Consider the following 17,389-nt stretch of genomic DNA (forward strand, 5'->3'; position numbering starts at 1 on the left):
AAACACCGGTATTTCCCCCCCCATATGTCCAATAGATGTCCTCCAGGATCCCCAAGTGTACCCTCAGCGCCCATTTGGGAACCTCCCCAAACCATCCCCGAATCCCTGGAACACTCCCAACCCCACAGATGCCCATTACAGCCACTTCTGGGAATTCATCTCCTGCCATCCCCCATGACCTCAGAGCACCTCATAACCCAGTCAGTCGTCTAAAATTCCTGCTGTGTCCCGTGCCCTAAAGAGCCTGGTTAGAGCTCCCCAAGATCCCTCCAAACTCTCCTGAATCGTACACGTTCCCCTCTGAGGACCTCAAGTCGCTGTTCAGAGGCAAAAGTGTCCCCGCAGGGCCCTCCCGAACCCCAAACTCTCGGCAAGAGGCAGTTCCGGGATTACAGCACCCATCATGCTCCACGGTTCCAGTAACACGCCATTCCAGCTGAGACTTCATCCCCCATCATGCCCCATGCCTCACAAAAAGACATTGCAGTTGCGCCTGGAGCTCCCATGATGCTCTGCAGCCCCTTTACACCCTACTATACCCGCGCCTACAATTCCCATCATCCCCCACGCCCTAGAGAGCCCTGACAGAGCTCCTCCAGTGCCCGCCCGGACCCCGAAGGGTTCCAGATTCTCCTCCGTGACCTCAAAGTGCCTCCCTGGACCCCCAAGTGCCCCTCTGAAGCCCATACTTCCTTCTAAATTTTTTCTCCAGACCCAAACCTGCCAGAAATGTGCCCCAGAAATGTCTCCCTGGACCCTGAAGTGCCCACCTTGACCCTGTCTGAAACAAAGCTGATAATAAAGATGATAAAAAGATTACAAATATTATGAATTATCCTAAAGAGGGAGAAATAAATTAATTAGGGGATTTGTCTTACTTAGAAACTATGACCAATAATTTATTTGGTTGCTAGTAATATAAAGTTTATTAATATAATTATAAAAATGAGTTTTAAATGTATAGAATAGTCATATTATATCTCATAAAAATATAATTTAATAACTTTTTTTTTTTAAAGATATATTTTGAAGGTTTTTTTTTATATTTTTGGTTGCCAGTCCCAGGTGGGAGATATCAAGAGTTGGTGAGTTTGGGGATGAGGAGCAAGTTGTCTGAACTGGGTCAGTCTGCAAGGGGCTCATACTTCTCTGTGCCCAGAGCTCTTAAGCAGACATTCAGCATGAAGATCACCTGTGGAAAGCTTCTATCAGTTTATCTCTTAAATGAAAAACAGAAAAGCATTCCCTTGAGGAAAATAAAGAAGTCAGAGACACACTTTCAAATCTTCCTCCTTAACAGAACTCCAAACTGACTCCAAACAACTGCACAAGCCCTGGAGACTTGATGACAAATAAAGACAGGAAAAGAGCTCCTGAAAACTTTCTGTATTTTAATGATCCCCATGGTGGATTTGGGGCTGAGTCCAGGACCCTCAGGCACTGAGAGAAGGTTGAAGAAGCTGCTCAAGGAGTCAGAAGCAAAACTCCAAGTGCCTTGGAGCATCAGTGGCCCCACTGAGGCAGGGGCTGCCAAAGGCTCCTCAGGGATTGGTGAGAGCAGATCCTTGAGGGCAGGATTGCAGGAGCCAAAGGCTGTGAGCAGGAACTGCAATGCTGAGCAAAGCCTGGCCTGGTTGGAGGCAGCAGAAAAGCCAAGGGCTGAGCCCAGGCCTGGCCCAGCAGGGCCTGTCCCTCACGGGTGGCTCGGGGCTGTTCCTGTGGCACTGAGATGGGAGGGGCAGCAAGGACAAATGGCATCACCCTGTGTGACACTCCAGATGCTCATGGAACCAAGAGCCAATGTGACACTGTGGGGCCTCATGGAAACAAGAGGCCATTGTGAGCCTGAGGGGCTGTAACACCCCAGAACACTGAAATACTGGGGGTGACCAAAGTTTCCTTTACTCAGGCTTGGTGCACAGGAGAATTCCCCGCCAGATATACTCAAGAGGTCAAAATGGCAAAAAAATTTTGCTGACAAAGTACAGAAAATCAAGGAACTTTGGAAGAGGATTTATTGCGATGTCTAATTCAACGTAAAAACACATATCATAACAACTTGATTAGCTTAGCCCATTAAACCTTAGAAACCATCAAACACTTAAATAATTGAGGTACACAAAACTCTTAGATATAAAGAGCATTAGAAGGACAAGAAAGAGAGAGAGACAGAAGCTCTGTAGAAAGACACACACATGGCTACCAGCTCCTAGGGTTCCAGTGTGGGTGAGACACAGACCCCAGCAGAAGGTAGGGTACGGATCATGGGCTGAGTGCCTGCTCTGTGTTTTAAGCCCCCAGGTCTTCGTGGGCCTCCCCCCAGGTGGGACTTGTGATTGCTCAGGCAATCAGAGCCTGGGTCAGCAGCAGACCACTGTGTGACTGACTGACAGCTCATCCCGAGGTGTCTGGGACATTGATCTCATCCACTCTCTGACAGCGACCATGGTGACACTGAAGAATCTCATGGAACCATGGGTCAGTTGTGACAATGCAGGTCCAAGGACCCCGTGGTGACTCTGCAGAACCTCCTGGAACCATGGCCAGTGTTACTGATAGGCAAGATGTCTTTAAAGAGAATTCAGTAACTGAATGTACGGAAGTTTACATCTTTGAAATGGGTCTTAATGTCTCTATTGACTTCAAGCAACAGGTTTATTAAAGCACCCAGTCAGCTTGGCTCCTGAAACAGACAAGTGGGTCTGCAGGAGCTTGAGGTTATGAACTTTGGCATAAAATGACAGTTTCAAGAGGGGAAGATGTGGCAGGCGGTTTGGGATTGCTGTATCTTCCTTGTACCTGGACTCTTACCCTTTATTCAAATAAAGTTGAATGACTCCTCTGTCTCCTCTATGGACACTGACTTTTCATAGTGTGATTTTCCATACATGGCACTATGGAATGTCACAGAACCAAGGAGCCATTGTGACACATCAAGGCCTTGTTGGAACAAAGAAACTATTGTTGACAGTATAGAAACTCATGGAACCGTGGGTCAGTTGTGACAATGCAGATCCAAGGAAACCATGAAGACACCATGGAACTTCATGGAACTAAAGAGACCATCGTGACACTCTGGTGCCTCATGGAATCAGGGGGATCATTGTGAAACTCAGGACCCCTATGGAACCAAGGGTCAGTGATGAAGCTGTGGGCCCATAGAACCAAGGAGTGATTGTGACACAGCAAAGCTGCATGGAGCCCAGGGGCCGTGATGACACTGCAGGACCTTATGGAAGCAAAGGGCCATGGTGACAGATGCAAGGAGAATATTAAGACAAGGAGAATATTGTGTCACTACAGGGACTCATGGGCTCAAGAAGACCATGGTGACACTGTGGGGCCCCAGGAAACCAAGGGAACGTGGAGCAGGTCTGTCTGTCTGTCTAGGCCTCCTGGGGGCCACCTGACAGGTTTGACAGACATTGGCATGTGGAGGGTCTGTTCTCATCTGCGACTGAAACATGGGCTCTGGGCTTTCCTTCCTATGGAAAAGAACCGTCATTCTCCTCTAGGCATCCTTGGCCAAAACTGGGAATTCACCTCCAGAATTCCCTAGATCCAAGGACAGCTCCCATACCAAAGCTGCCATGGCTGACAAGTCTGGCTGCCTTGGCTTCCTGAGGGCTCGATCTCATGTGTCTTTTGAAACACTTGCACTCTGTGCTTTCCTTCCTAATGAACTCTCTTTTCATTTCAGGCACATACAACCAAAACTGAGATTCCACCTCCAAAAATACCTACATCCAAGGATTGCCCCCAGATGAAAGGTGTCAGGAGAGACAGGTCCAGCTGGCTTGGTCCATGGGCAGACACCTCTCATCTTTTCCAAAAACCTTGGGCTTTGCTTTTCTTTTCTATGGAAAAAAAAAGTCATCTGTCTTGACCAGGCATCCATGGCTGAAACTGGGATTCCACCTCCAAAACTCTGTGCATCCAAGGATTTCTTGGACAAGGGTCTGGCTGTCCTTGGCCTCTGGTGACTGTCCCTCATCTGCCTCTGTAACTCTGGGCCTCAGTTGTTTCCTTCCTATGGAGTCCATTGTGACACCTTGGGGACCCTGTGGCACCAATGGGCCATTAGAAAACTGCAGGGCACCAAAACTCCAAGGGAAAATTGTGACACTATGAGACCTTGTGGAACCAAGGAAATCACTGTGGCACTGATGGGCCACATGGTCCCAAGGGGCCAGTGTGAAGCAGCAGGGCTTTGTGGAACCAAGAGCTCATTGTTGCATTACAGGGCCTCGTGCAGCCAACGGGCAGTTGTGATCCTGCAGGACACTGTAGATCCATGGAGAACATTGTGGCATTGCCGGGCCCCATGGAATCATGGAGACCATTGTGACACTGTGGGGCCTCATGGAACTAAAGGGCCATTGTGACAGTGCAGAAGCAAGGAGAACACTGTCACACTGAGGGACCTCTTAAGGTAAGAGAAGAGGAAACAGGTCTGGTTGGTTTGGCCTCCCAGGCGTGACCTGACATATCCAGCTGACCTTGACATCACAAGGGCTGTTTCTCATCAGTACATGGAGCACTGAGACCCTGTGCTTTTCTTCCTATGGAAATAAACTAGTCTTCTCATCCAGGGGCTATGGACAAAACTGGAATTTGGCCTCCTAAATTCTGTCTATACAAGGATTGCTCCCAGACAAATGTAGCCAGAACATAGAGGTCTGGCTGGCCTTGTTGCTCTGGTGATTTTCTTACACTACAAGTGGAACTTTTTCATTTGAAAACACCTTGCAGTGGAGCCAGAGATCTCCAGCAGTGGGGTTTGGAAACCTCAAGCAAATGACCATTATATAGGGACAAAAGAGTTCAATGCTCAGTGGAGTAGGGACTGAGGACAGCAGAGGGGAGGGATTGAAGGCCATTTCAGAGATGGTGGATCATTTTGACATAGTAGAAAACAGATGGAGAAAGTAAGGATTGATGCCATGAACAGCTGAGGCAGTCCAGACTGAACACAAGGAGAAAGGAATTTCTCTCTTCAAGAAGGGCTGTGGTGCAACACGTGCCCCAGAAGGAGTCTGGAACAGCCCAAGGCTTTGTGTGGCCAGGCAGGGGCAGGCAGGATGCAGGGCTGTCAGCCAAGGAAGTTTGCTCAGCATCAGAGACACCTTTCCCTTGTTTTTCCTTAGCTGTCATCAGTGCCACCAGTGTTCTGCTCTAACTGGAACGTGGGGAGACTTTCTCAATTGTGTCCCTCAGTGGGACCCATTAAATCTTCAAGAAACTTTGGAGATTGAATATGATTTTGAGTTCTTGAGAAGTTTTCCTTCGTTCCCTCTCAGAGACTGATGTCCAGGGACTCAGCAATGTTGGATAATCCCAGCTCTACAGGGATGGGGCAACTGAGCCATGTTTTTTTCTTAAAGAATTTGTTCGATTAGCAGTCTCCTGGAAGGGTGGAATATAAGAGATGTAAAATTCAAAGACAAAATTCTATCATAAGCCAAACTTTTTCTGAGTTATCATACCTTATAAACATTTTTCAGCCAATTAGCTTTTGTCAAACACTTGTGCTAATACTTCTAACACCAATCACTTACTATTTTACACTATAAGGTCTTGCTACAATGCATCTTTCACAGTTCTAATTCTCCGAAATATCTGGTCTTTTTGTAATGCCACAATTTAAAACTTTTTTTTAATTCTATCTCTCTCTCAACAATGTCTTCTCTATTCCATGGCCTTTTTAAGTCAGCACACCTTATCTCAGAGTTTGCATCCAGGTGTACAAGACTGTATGAGCTTTCAGTCAGGCTTTGAGAATCCTTTGCAAATCCATTTCTCACTAAGATCAATCACAGAGTGCTGCAGTCCCCTCTTGTCTAAAGAGAACAGAAATAAATTACACCCGTTAAAATAAAAATGGCTATTTCTCAGAAGTTCTTTGACATATTTCTCCAGAACTGGAGTAGGAAAACCTTCTGAATAAACTGCACTAGACCAGACAGAAATCAAGGCAGAGCCATGGTTTGCTAGGAAACCTCTCAAGAATTTAGTCAGAATTGAACTCCAAACTTTCTGATCCCGTTCATGGGTCCCAGTGAGGGACACAACTGAGAAAGTGTCCCCAGGTTCCAGTTAGAGCAGGAAACTGGAGGAAGAGATGACAACGGTGAGGGAAATGCAGACATGGAGAGCTGTCAGGACCTTGTGCATAGAGGCTCAGAGGTAGAGATGGAGACAAGATTTGACCCAAGACCTTGGAGAATGTTGGAGAAGTAGAGCGTTAGAACTAAAATAGACATAAAACAAGAATGACAAGTTTGTAGTTAAAATAACAGTATGTTTTAAGCAGAGATATGTATTGTGTAAGGAAAGCAGTATTTAAGTAAGATAATAAAAGATTTCGAGGTTTATCAATAGAACATGTTATAGTTAATTTGAAGTTTAAGATGTATTAATGTAGGTTTGTGAAGTGTTTTATGACTGGTTGAAAAATGACACGTGGCAAAGCCATGAGAAGCAAAGCAATTAATGATTGGTGTAAAAAGACGCTAGCAAACTTCCTAGAAGAATTTGATTGGCTGAAAAACTAACATAAGGCATTGAAGCTAAGAATTAGCCGGATTCTGATATTATGGCCTTGGATGTGACACCTTTAATGTCTTACTCTTCTATAAGACTGATGCAATAAAGCAATAAACCATCTTTGATGATGTTTCTCAGTTACCCTGTCTTTTGATATGTTAATCCTCTGATAGGAAACTTTTGGACATCAGACCTACCTTTTGAAATCAAATAGGATGTAAGGAAACCAGGTTTACACTATTGAAATCAATAGGGATTTAGGGAAACCTGGTCTACCCATTAAAGTCAATGTGGATTTGAGGAAATTTGGGGCTAAAATGAGATTTGGGTAAATCTGGTGGAAATCTTGGGCTGAATTCTGCGAATTTCCGCTCCAGGATTGCAGTGCTAATGCTCTAAAAATCTTGGCTGAATTCCTGCAAGCCAGTCCTGAATCCCTGAACCCACACATGTGGCCTGTGCTGAAACTGTGCCTCCAGGTAAGCCCAAAAAATCTATTTTCAGCCCAATATCTGAGAATTCTAAGGCCAAAATGAAGATTTTTTAGCAAAGTAACTTCGGGGACATTGCATCTACCCATTGAAGTCAATGGGAATTGAGGGACACCAGGTCTTTCCAGGAATAGGACTTGATCGGGAATGGTTACTGGTTGAACTGGGAACACTGGGAAGAGCTAAGGGGGAGCACTGGGGGAGGAACTGGAACCACTGGGAGAACACTGGAAGCACTAGAAAGGAGAAAAGGGGGAAAGTGGGCAAACTGTGAGCACTGGGAGAACTGGGAGGGCAAACAAGTCAAATTGGGAGCTTATTCTTGGAGCACTGGGAGCAGCTAAGGGAAGCACTGGGGTTACTGGGAGCACTGGGGCACAACTGGGACTACTGAGAGATTAGTGACAATAATTTGGGATAAACAGGACACCCAGTCTACCACATTGAAGTCAGAAGGAATTTAGGGACACCCAGTCTACCTAATAAAGACAATGCAGATTTTTAGGGACACCAGGTATACCAAATCAAAGCAATGAAGAATTTTGGGACACTAATTTTTGGGAGAGCCCAGGAGTGTTGGATTATCCAGGTGTCCAAGGGTTAGCCAGGTGTATCCAGATGATTTGTGGGACGATCCAGGATGTTTTTGGACAGTACCCAGGTGTACCCAGGAGATTTTTTTGGGATACTCAAGTGATTTTAGGGATTACCATGGGATACCCAGGTAATTTTTGGGGATATCTATGTGATTTTTGGAGCACTCAAGTGTCCCAACTCACCAAGATGACCCAGGAGAAGATGATGGCCACCGTTGCATCCTCCCAGTCAATGTGGACAAAGATGACCCTCGGTAGGGGGGTCTGTCAGGGGGCACCCAACGTTCAGAGGGCACTTCAAAACTCCAGGTCAGGGCCCCAGGGGTGGGAGGAAACCCCAAGTTACCTTGGGAGAGGATGCAGCGCAAGTACACCAAGGCACTTTGGTCTGTGCGATCAGTGAAGATGGTGTTCTGCACCAGCTTCAGATCTGGAGGGTAAAGGGGCACCCCAAAATCTCAGGGGAGCAGTGGGGTCACTCAAATTGATACGTGGAAAATCTTTATAACCCACAAAGTTATAGGTATATATTTTATTCAGCGCAGATGTGCAGGGGGGATAGCTCCACCAAAAACATGCAGAGCTTTGGCAGCCTGTTCCTTTCTTTTTATTCTCTACAAACTAGGATTGCACAATGCACCTGATACATATTCATGTTCTAACCCTGCCTGTCCCTGCTTCATATTAAAATTAGCCCCATGCCTCTTTGTGACTGCACACTGCTTCTTGTTGGTTGTTCTGCTGGTCGTCTGGGGGTCCTTGGGATGAAGTAAACAGTCATCCTATCAGTTGAACTTTTAACCTTGCCTTCTTAATGTGTGCTTATCAGTCTTTAGTTGCTTTTCAGACCTTGATACCAGTATTTGCTGGCTCAGGGGTCTAAGGAATCCCCATTATCTAGAAGAGATGTCACTCTTCCACCCCGTTTATGCATTCTTGGCCCTCTATGTTATCTTGTAGCCTTGCTCTGTCCTTGTGTTCCTGCAAAGACAATGAAAATTAAGCATTCATGGAATCTTGTCAGCCCCCTTCTAGTTAAAGCAACCTCCTGTAATTTTACACTTAACTCTTTAATTTCGATTTTAATTCCTCTTGTTTCAGTGTCACCATGGCTCTTTGGTTTTACAGGACCCAAAGCATCATCTTTGACCATTGGTTTCATAGGTATTCTGAGTTTCACAATGGTCCCCTTGATTCCATGAGTCACCAGAATGTCACAATGGTCTCTTTGATTCCATGAGGCTCCTCAGTGCAACCATGGTGTCCTTGGACCTGCATTGTCACAACTGACCCATTGTTCCATGAGGTTCCACACTGTCAACATGGTCGCTGTCAGAGGCTGGATGAGATTCATGTCCCAAACATCTCGGGATGAGCTGTCAATCAGTCACACAGTGGGCTGCTGCTGACCCAGGCTCTGATTGCCTGAGCAATCACAAATCCCACCTGGGGGGGGGGCCCATGAAGGAGCAGGGCCTTTAAAAACACAGACCATGGGCTCAGCCTATGGTCTGTACCCTTCCTTCTGCTCCTGTGGTCTGTGTCAAACCAAACGAAATTCTCTACACCCAATCCTGGAGTCCCAGCCCAGCTCCTGAGTGACCAATTGACCCAAAGTCCCTCCCAGGGGAAGGACCCAGGAAGACCAAGGAGAATTTAGAATAGACCACTAGGTAAGCACACATCTTGATCCTACCTACCCTTGGAATTTCAAACTGAACACTGCTGGAATCCAGGAGTTGCTAGCAGTGTGTATGCTTCTCTGTAACTATTTTGTCTTTCTCTCTGTGTCTTCTATTTCTTCTGTTTCTGTCCTCTTCCAAATTTTGAGTAACTTGGGGGAGGGGTATTGCTAGGCAGGGCCATCAACTGCTGAAGTCCTGCCTGCTTCCCCCTCCCCCCAGAGTGGCCAGACTGGCCCGTGGTGTGGCTGGAATGCTGCCCCTGATCAGTTTTTCCAGAAACCACAAGGCAAGGGGGACAGGGAGCCATTGGCTCATGGGTGCAGTCCTTGAGTTCTAACCTGCTGTCGATATCCTGCCCCCCTCCCAGAGCAGCCCCTACCCTTCTGGCCTGGGCCGTTGCTATCCTGGCCCGGGCCCCAGTACAGCCACAGAAAGTTTCCATCATAAAATAACTCTGGACTGTGGCCCAGGAGAGATCTCTTGACCATCTGCAGACCTGGGCAAAATATGAACTCTTTAACTGCCCAGAATATGACTTGCAGACACTTTGTTCTCTCTCCTGAGTGAAAGAACAGGACCAAGGTGATGATAGGCACAGAATCAGCATGAAAAGACCAAGGTCAGACAAAAGGAAGTGTCAGGTCCCAGATGAGAGAAGAAGTTGAGTTGTGGACTGAACTTTCTCTGTTTTTAAGCCATGGAGAAGAGACTCTTGTTTCCCTATAACTCATAGAAAATGCTTTATGGGGAGGATTAAATGTTTTAACTGTAGACATGAGCAGAGGCATTTGTGCTAAAGAAAGCAGATGTTGAAATGGCTGTGATTCCATGAGAAATTTGAATAGAGAGGAGAGAAATGAAGATCCCTGCTGTCCCCCAGGGAAGAGAAGAAGAAAGGCCTCTGTTTTCAAAGATGAAGAGAGCTTTTGTTTGAACTATTATAATCTTTAAAGTGTGCCCCATAACTTGATATGGTCCTCACAATTAGATTTGGGATAACTGTAAGTCAAGGAAGGGATTTTGACACAGTGATCCAATTTACATTCTCCTGAATGGCTGATTCACTGACATAAGGCCAGGAGAAAACTGTTTTCCTGTGGAGAAATCTCCATAGACTGAAGAGAAATTCTCCTCACCAAAGTCAATTGGTGAATAGCTATTTTTAGAGATGGTAAACTGACTGATCTGTTTCTGTAAGATATCAGTGTGAAAGAAAAGAAGTTGGGGGGGAAGAGTAGTGTTCTGAAAGTATTATTCTGAGGTTTTGTTCATGCTTTCTTTGTGCCCTTTAAAGTTTGAGCTTGTTTGGCCTTCCTCATAATTCTATCTCACAGCAGTAAATGTGTAAAAAATTCTAGTGAATGCACTGGCAACTTGACCAAGGCTAAATCCATGGCGAACATAAAATTGAACTCTTCTTTCTTGAGCTCTTCAGTTCAGGATTTCAGTGACAAAGGCTCATAAAATTTCTTCAAAACACCCAAACAAGAAATGCCCCCGAGAACAATTTAAGTTTTCAATTCTTCTGTGGTAAATTAGACAGATTTCAGAAGCGTATTCAAAGTGAATATGCTGTATATTATACTGAAAGCATTGCAGAGAGAAGTGTTTTGTCCTTTTAAGTTTTCTTTTCATATTTATAGATTGATACCAGCAATGTCCAATTCATATTGACCCCCTGCACCTTTTAATGCACTCTGAATAGATATGAAAATCAAGACCCTTCATGGCTGACAATCAATAACACTTTGTCTCCACACACTCCCCAACATCTCTGCCATCCAACCCCTGGAATTCCAATGGATCAGGAATGGTGCAGCCAGCAGGACCAGGGTACTGATTCTTCCCCTGCACTCGGCAGTGGGTTGGGCAGCACCTTGAGTGCTATGTCCACTACTGGGCCCCCAATTTAGGAAGGACATGGAGGTGCTGGAGTGTGTCCAGAGAAGAGCAACAAGGCTGGTGAGGGGTGTGGAACAAAAGTGATGAGAGGAGCAGCTGAGGGAGCTGGGGATGTTTATCCTGGAGAAGAGGAGGCTCAGGTGAGACCTCATCACTCTCTACAACTCCCTGACAGGAGGGTGCAGAGAGGTAAAGGTGAGGCTCTTCTGTCAGGGAACAGTGAAAGGACAAAACCACACAGTCATAATATGTACCAGGGTAGTTTTAGGTTGGATATTAGGAAATATTCTTGAATAAAAGGGTGACTGGGCATTGGAATGGGCTGCCCAGGGAGGTGGGTGAGTCATCATCCCTGGAAGTCTTGCAGAATAGACTGGATTTGGCACTGAGTGCCATGGTCAGGGTGACAAGCTGGTGTTGGGTCACAGGTTGGAATTGATGCTCTCCAAGGTCTTTTCCAGCCTGGGTGATTCTGTGATGATTGTGACACTGCAGGACCCTGGGGAAGCAAGGGGCCATTGTGACACTGCAGGGCCTCATGGAACTGAGAGGACAATAGTGACACTGTGTACAACATGGCACCACAGAGCCAAGGGGTCACTGTGACACTGTGGGGCTACATGGAAGCAAGAAGCCCATTGTGACACTCTGGGTCCTCGTGGAACCACAGAGGCCACTGTGACACTGCAGGGCCTTGTGGGACCATGCAAAGCATTGTGACAGAGAAGGACCTCGTATAATGATGGGGCCATTGTGACACTGCAGGGCCCCATGGAACCAAGATACCAGTGTTGCTCCTCAGGGACTCATTGGATGAAGGAAACGTGTTTGACACTGTGGTGCCCCTTGAGACAAAGAGGCCATTGTGACACTGTGGAACCAAGGAGAGCATTGCTGCACTGCGAGACCTCATAGAACCAAGGAACCACTGTGAACACTGCAGGGCCTTGGGGGACCTAGGCACCTTTGTGACACTGTGGGGCCCAGGGATCCACTGTGCTGACACTTTGAAGCCCACGGATCTGAGGGACTTTGTGATGCCAAGGGCTCCCAAGGAAGCAAAAGGATATTGCGACACTGGGAGGCCTCATGGAATAATGGAGACCATTTTGGCAGTCTAGGCCCTCGTGTTACCCAGGTGACACCAAGTTGGCTGGGAGTCAAACTTCCCTTAACACTTAGACAGGCTGGATCCAGGGCCCAAATCCAGCAAGGTGAGGTTTAACAAGACCAAGAGCTGGGTCCTGCACTTTGGCCACAACAACACCTGCAGTGCTACAGGCTGTGGACAGGATGGCTGGAGAGCATCAAGGCAGAGAGGGACCTAGGGGCACTGATGGCCAGCAGGATGGACATGAGCCAACAGTACGCCCTGGTGGCCAAGAAGGCCTAAGGCTCCTGGCCTGGGTCAGGAATAGTGTGGCCAGCAGGACTAGGGCAGTGATTCTTCCCCTGTGCTCGCCACTGGTTGGGCAGCACCTCGAATGATATGTCCAGTTCTGGGACCCCACATTTAAGGAGGACATGGAGGGGATGGAGTGTGTCCAGAGAAGGGTAACAAGGCTGGTGATGGGTCGGGAACACAAGTCCTGTGAGGAATCGCTGAGGGAGCTGGGGTTGTTTATCTTGGACAAGAGGAGGCTCAGGACAGACAAGGTGGTGTCAAGACCATGTCAGGACAGACAAGGTGTTGGACTTGATGTTCTCCAAGGTCTTTTGCAGCCTGGCTGATTCTGTGATTCTCTGAAACCACTCCTGGAGCAGTTGCAGGATGAGCCCTGGGCTTCCTCTTCAGAAGCTCCAGCAGCCCAGGTCCCTCAGCTTCTCCTCACAGCCCCAAAGCCCATCCTGTCAGTCCTGCAGAGCCTCTCCAGCCTCTCCTCACTGCCCAGAACAGAGAGCCCCACACCCAGACACAGCAGCCCAGATGTGCTCCCCCTGGCCTGTGGTGCTTCTGGCAAGGGAGCAGCACGAGGCACTGCAGGAGCCTGCAGACAATTCCTGAAGCACTTGTAGGATGATCCTGCTCTCCAAGGGATGTACCTTTGGTGCCAACTAAGGAACTGAAATGGGGAGTGGGGCCAGAGAGGAATCTGCAGAGGGATGGGCTGGTTGCAGGGGATGGAAAACAGGGGTGAGCAAGAGGAAGAGGTTTTTATGAGGAAGAGGAAAAAAAAAAAAAGGTGAAGCACAGGAAATGCTCTGGGGTGGCTGCCAGGCAGCCCTGGCTCTATGCAACATCTGCAGCGATACAGGAAACACACAGCTCATAGGAACAAACTTTCTGGCTAACTGCAGAGGCCACTAAAAACCTGAGTGGTTTCCCTCCGGTTCCCCAGCTCTTCCTAGTGGCATATGTGCTCACTCAGATCCATCTCCCCACAGCAGCACCATGGGGGTGCTGACGCCTGCTCTGTGCAGTGCAAACAGGGGCTCCTGAACCAGTGCTGTCGTGTCTGTGCCTGCAAGGATGCGGCACCTGTGTGAGCTGGGGGAGAGGCCAGGGCTGCAGAGGGGGGATGTTGTTGGCAGGTGCATGAAGACGCTCTGGGACGCTGCCCTGGGCTGTCCAGTGCAGTGGGGATGGATCAGCCCCTGCTCTGCTGCTCCTTGCCAGGGTCTCCCCCTTGCAGGGACCTTGCAGAGCATCAGCCATGCTGTTTGCCCCCAGCTTGCCCATGGCCAGCTTGGGGCTGCTCACGGGGGTTTTTTCTGCTCAGCATTGGCCTGGCCAAGTGTTGTGGAGAGAGCCTGGCCAAGGAGCCTGGAGCCCCCAGGCCCTGCCCTGAGGCATCAGCACTGCCCCAGTAGTGCCCACGGCCTGTCCCTGCTGCAGCCCCGGCACTGCCACCCCCAAGGCTGTGCCTGGCCCCGAGAGCACTCAGGCCCTGCAGAAACACGAGGAGCAGGAGGGCAGCGGGGCAGAGGCACGGGAGCAGCACTGGCAGCACCAAGAGCTGCTGCTGCTGGGCACAGCTGCTGTGCCAGCACTGATCTGCCCTCAGCTCTGCACACAAATATGGCTGCTGCAGCTACAGAGAAGGAAACAAAAGAGGGATGACCAGTGAAAACTACTGGAAGTACCTTAATTATTTTTAAACTCACCAATGGCACAGCTCCTCATTGAATCAGTTTGTCGGTCACAGCACAAATGGAGAGAAAGAAAATGAGAAAGGGAGTGAAGAATGACATTTCTTTGTGGTTGGTATTAAAAAAACTAAAAGTTTAAGGACCTCCAAAATGAGACCAACAAGGACAATCAAGGATGACTTTTATTGCAAGTGATTTGTAGAAAAGGTCAGGCAGTTCAGTGTTTCTTAATTCTTACAGTCATCTTTGTCCACAGTGCAGCCTTGAGTTCCTGGTTCCTCAGGCTGTAGATGAGGGGGTTCAGGGCTGGAGGCACCACCGAGTACAGAACTGACACCACCAGATCTAGGGATGGGGAGGAGATGGAGGGGGGCTTCAGGTAAGCGAATGACCCAGTGCTGAGAAAAAGGGAGACCACGGCCAGATGAGGGAGGCAGGTGGAAAAAGCTTTGTGCCGTCCCTGCTCAGAGGGGATCCTCAGCACAGCCCTGAAGATCTGCACATAGGAGAAAACAATGAAGACAAAACAACCAAATGATAAACAGACGTTGACTGCAAGAAACCCAAGTTTTCTGAGGTTTGAGTCTGAGCAGGAGAGCTTGAGGATGTGTGGAATTTCACAGAAGAACTGGCCTAGAGCATTGCCCTGGCACAGGGGCAGGGAAAATGTATTGGCTGTGTGCATCAGAGCATGGAAAAAGCCACTGGCCCAGGCAGCTGCTGCCATGTGGGCACAAGCTCTGCTGCCCAGCAGGGTCCCATAGTGCAGGGGTTTGCAGATGGACACGTAGCGGTCATAGCACATGATGGTCAGGAGGAAATACTCTGTTTCAGTGAAGAATACAAGTAGAAACACCTGTGCAGCACATCCTGCATAGGAGATGTTCCTGGTGTCCCAGAGGGAATTGTGCATGGCTTTGGGCACAGTGGTGCAGATGCAGCCCAGGTCAGTGAGGGCCAGGTTGAGCAGGAAGAAGAACATGGGGGTGTGCAGGTGGTGGCCGCAGGCTACGGCGCTGATGATGAGGCCGTTGGCCAGGAGGGCAGCCAGGGAGATGCCCAGGAAGAGGCAGAAGTGCAGGAGCTGCAGCTGCCGCGTGTCTGCCAGTGCCAGCAGGAGGAAGTGGCTGATGGAGCTGCTGTTGGACATTTGCTGTGGCTTGGCACGAGGATCTGTGAAAAAGTTAATCATGGAATAGTTCAGTTTGGAGACAATTTAAATATCCCAGCCCAGCTTGGTGGCACTTTTCCCCCACTACCTGCCCAGGGCTCTGCTGCCTGGAGCTGTCCCTGCCAGCAGCTGCTTCCCTGTGCCCAGTGCTGGACTCTGCCAGTGCTGCCAGAGCCCAGCCCAGCCCTGAGGGCTCAGCTCTGCCCTGCAGACACCTCCAGCACAGGGCTCTGCCTAGGGCCAGCTCAGCCTCTGCAGAATTGTGATGGCAACGTCAGAGCATCCCCGATGAGGCTGGAAAAGGAATGCAGATGCTGCATTTAAGGGGTCCTGTGCTGATTTTTGTCACTGTCTAATTTTTGAGATCTGAGGAATTTTCTTAGTTTTTATCATCCTGAAGTGAGAGAGGAATATCAGTGTGAAATCTCGCATCCAGGAAACCCAGAGCGGTAGATTAAAAAAGCTGACTTTTCCCTTTTAGGCAGCCACTCCCTGGCTGTGCTTCCTGTATAATCTCATTGGAAATCATTGGATTTAAATGTCATGCTGTGGGCAGCCCTGAACAATGCAGCATCCTCACCACACAAGGAGAACACTTCCAAGCCCTACCAGCTGTCTCCTTCCACCCAGACCTTGTCCCCCAGTGCTGGGGGCAGCTCCCAGGGCTGGCTGAGAGCTGTCCCTGGCAGGCAGCAGAGTCCCTGCCCCAGCACAGCACCCTGAGCTGCAGGACCCTGCTCTGCAGGACAGCCCTGGGCACCCTTGGCTGCTCTACACAAGAGAGAATCAGAGAATGTACTCACAGAGTCTGCAGGCATTGAGATGTTCCAGCTTTAGGAGATCACTGCAGGAGCTGCTGCTGCCTTGTCCTGCAGCCAGAGGCTTCCTGTGTCAAGGGCTGGGAGTGATTCTGCCCCATTCACTTCTGATCATCTTCCCAGCCCTGAGTGATTGAAGCTCTCTTTCCCTCTGTGCTGTGCCCAGGGTGGCTGCAGGCAGTGCCCAGCCCTGCTGGGGTGGGAGAAGAGCTGCTCAGCAAAAGGAATGTGCTTTTAAAGCTCTTCTTGCTTTCCAGCATCTCCCTCTCTTCCAGGAGCCCAGCCCAGCTCAGAAGCACAGACACAGCACAAGAAATTTAATGACCCTCTTGGGCTTTGTGCTGAAGCCCTGAACATCAGTCCCTGACAGGGAGCTGAAGAAAAATCTCAATAATTTCAAGTCAGATTATAACTCTGAAGTTTCTTGGAAGTTTTAATGGGTCCCACTGAGAGACACAACTGAGAAAATGTCCCCAAGCCACAATCAGAGCTGAGAAATGGAGGCAGAGATGACAGGTGGGGACAAAGAGAAGCCAAGTCTTGGTGCCCTGGGGCACAGCAGGGTCTGTGCCACCAAGGGCTCTGAGGAGACACCTTGTCCTGAGCCACTGCCACAGTCCCAGTAAGGCTGGGCACTGTCACCCCTTGTGCTGCCCTCAGCATCCCCCCACATCCCAGTGGCCTCAGGGATGTGCTGGGACCAGTCCCTGGGGAGCCTTGGTCAGGAATGGCCCTGGGGGCTCCTTCATGCTCCCAGAGGCTGCAGGTTTTTCCAAGGGCTTTGGGTTTTGCTTTTGCCTTGGAGTCTCTCGGAGCTTTGTGAAATCATGTCCTCCAATTATCTGCTTTAATTAGTCCCTTGAGAGGCTTTGTCATTAATGATACTCAGTGGGGCTCATAAATTCTTCAAGGTACTCAGTTTTTTAAGGTACTTGGTGTTTCCCTTTTGACACCAACTCTTATAGTAGTTTATGCAATCATGCAGAACCCTGCATGGACAATTATCTACTTTTAGGAGTGCCTTGAGAGCTTTGTATTGACACTCTCTGGGGCTCATTAATACTTTGAGATACTTAAGGTTTCAAAGGTA

General features: G+C 48.6%; 1 protein-coding gene and 1 long non-coding RNA gene across 2 annotated transcripts in view; both read right to left on the reverse strand.

Annotated features, from left to right (window-relative positions):
• LOC306815769 overlaps positions 1–17,389 on the reverse strand; it is a 95,673-nt gene that overhangs the window by 12,486 nt on the left and 65,798 nt on the right. The gene's annotated exons all lie outside the window — the stretch shown is intronic.
• On the reverse strand, positions 14,528–15,460 carry LOC306815768 (olfactory receptor 14A16-like; the record flags this gene model as incomplete). Its single annotated transcript, XM_079332318.1, has 1 exon — positions 14,528–15,460. The coding sequence occupies one exon, from the start codon at positions 15,458–15,460 to the stop codon at positions 14,528–14,530; it is 933 nt and encodes a 310-aa protein (XP_079188444.1).

The sequence above is a fragment of the Erithacus rubecula genome, assembly GCF_903797595.1.
Source record: "Erithacus rubecula genome assembly, contig: scaffold_217_arrow_ctg1, whole genome shotgun sequence".
In the NCBI taxonomy this organism is placed as follows: domain Eukaryota; kingdom Metazoa; phylum Chordata; class Aves; order Passeriformes; family Muscicapidae; genus Erithacus; species Erithacus rubecula.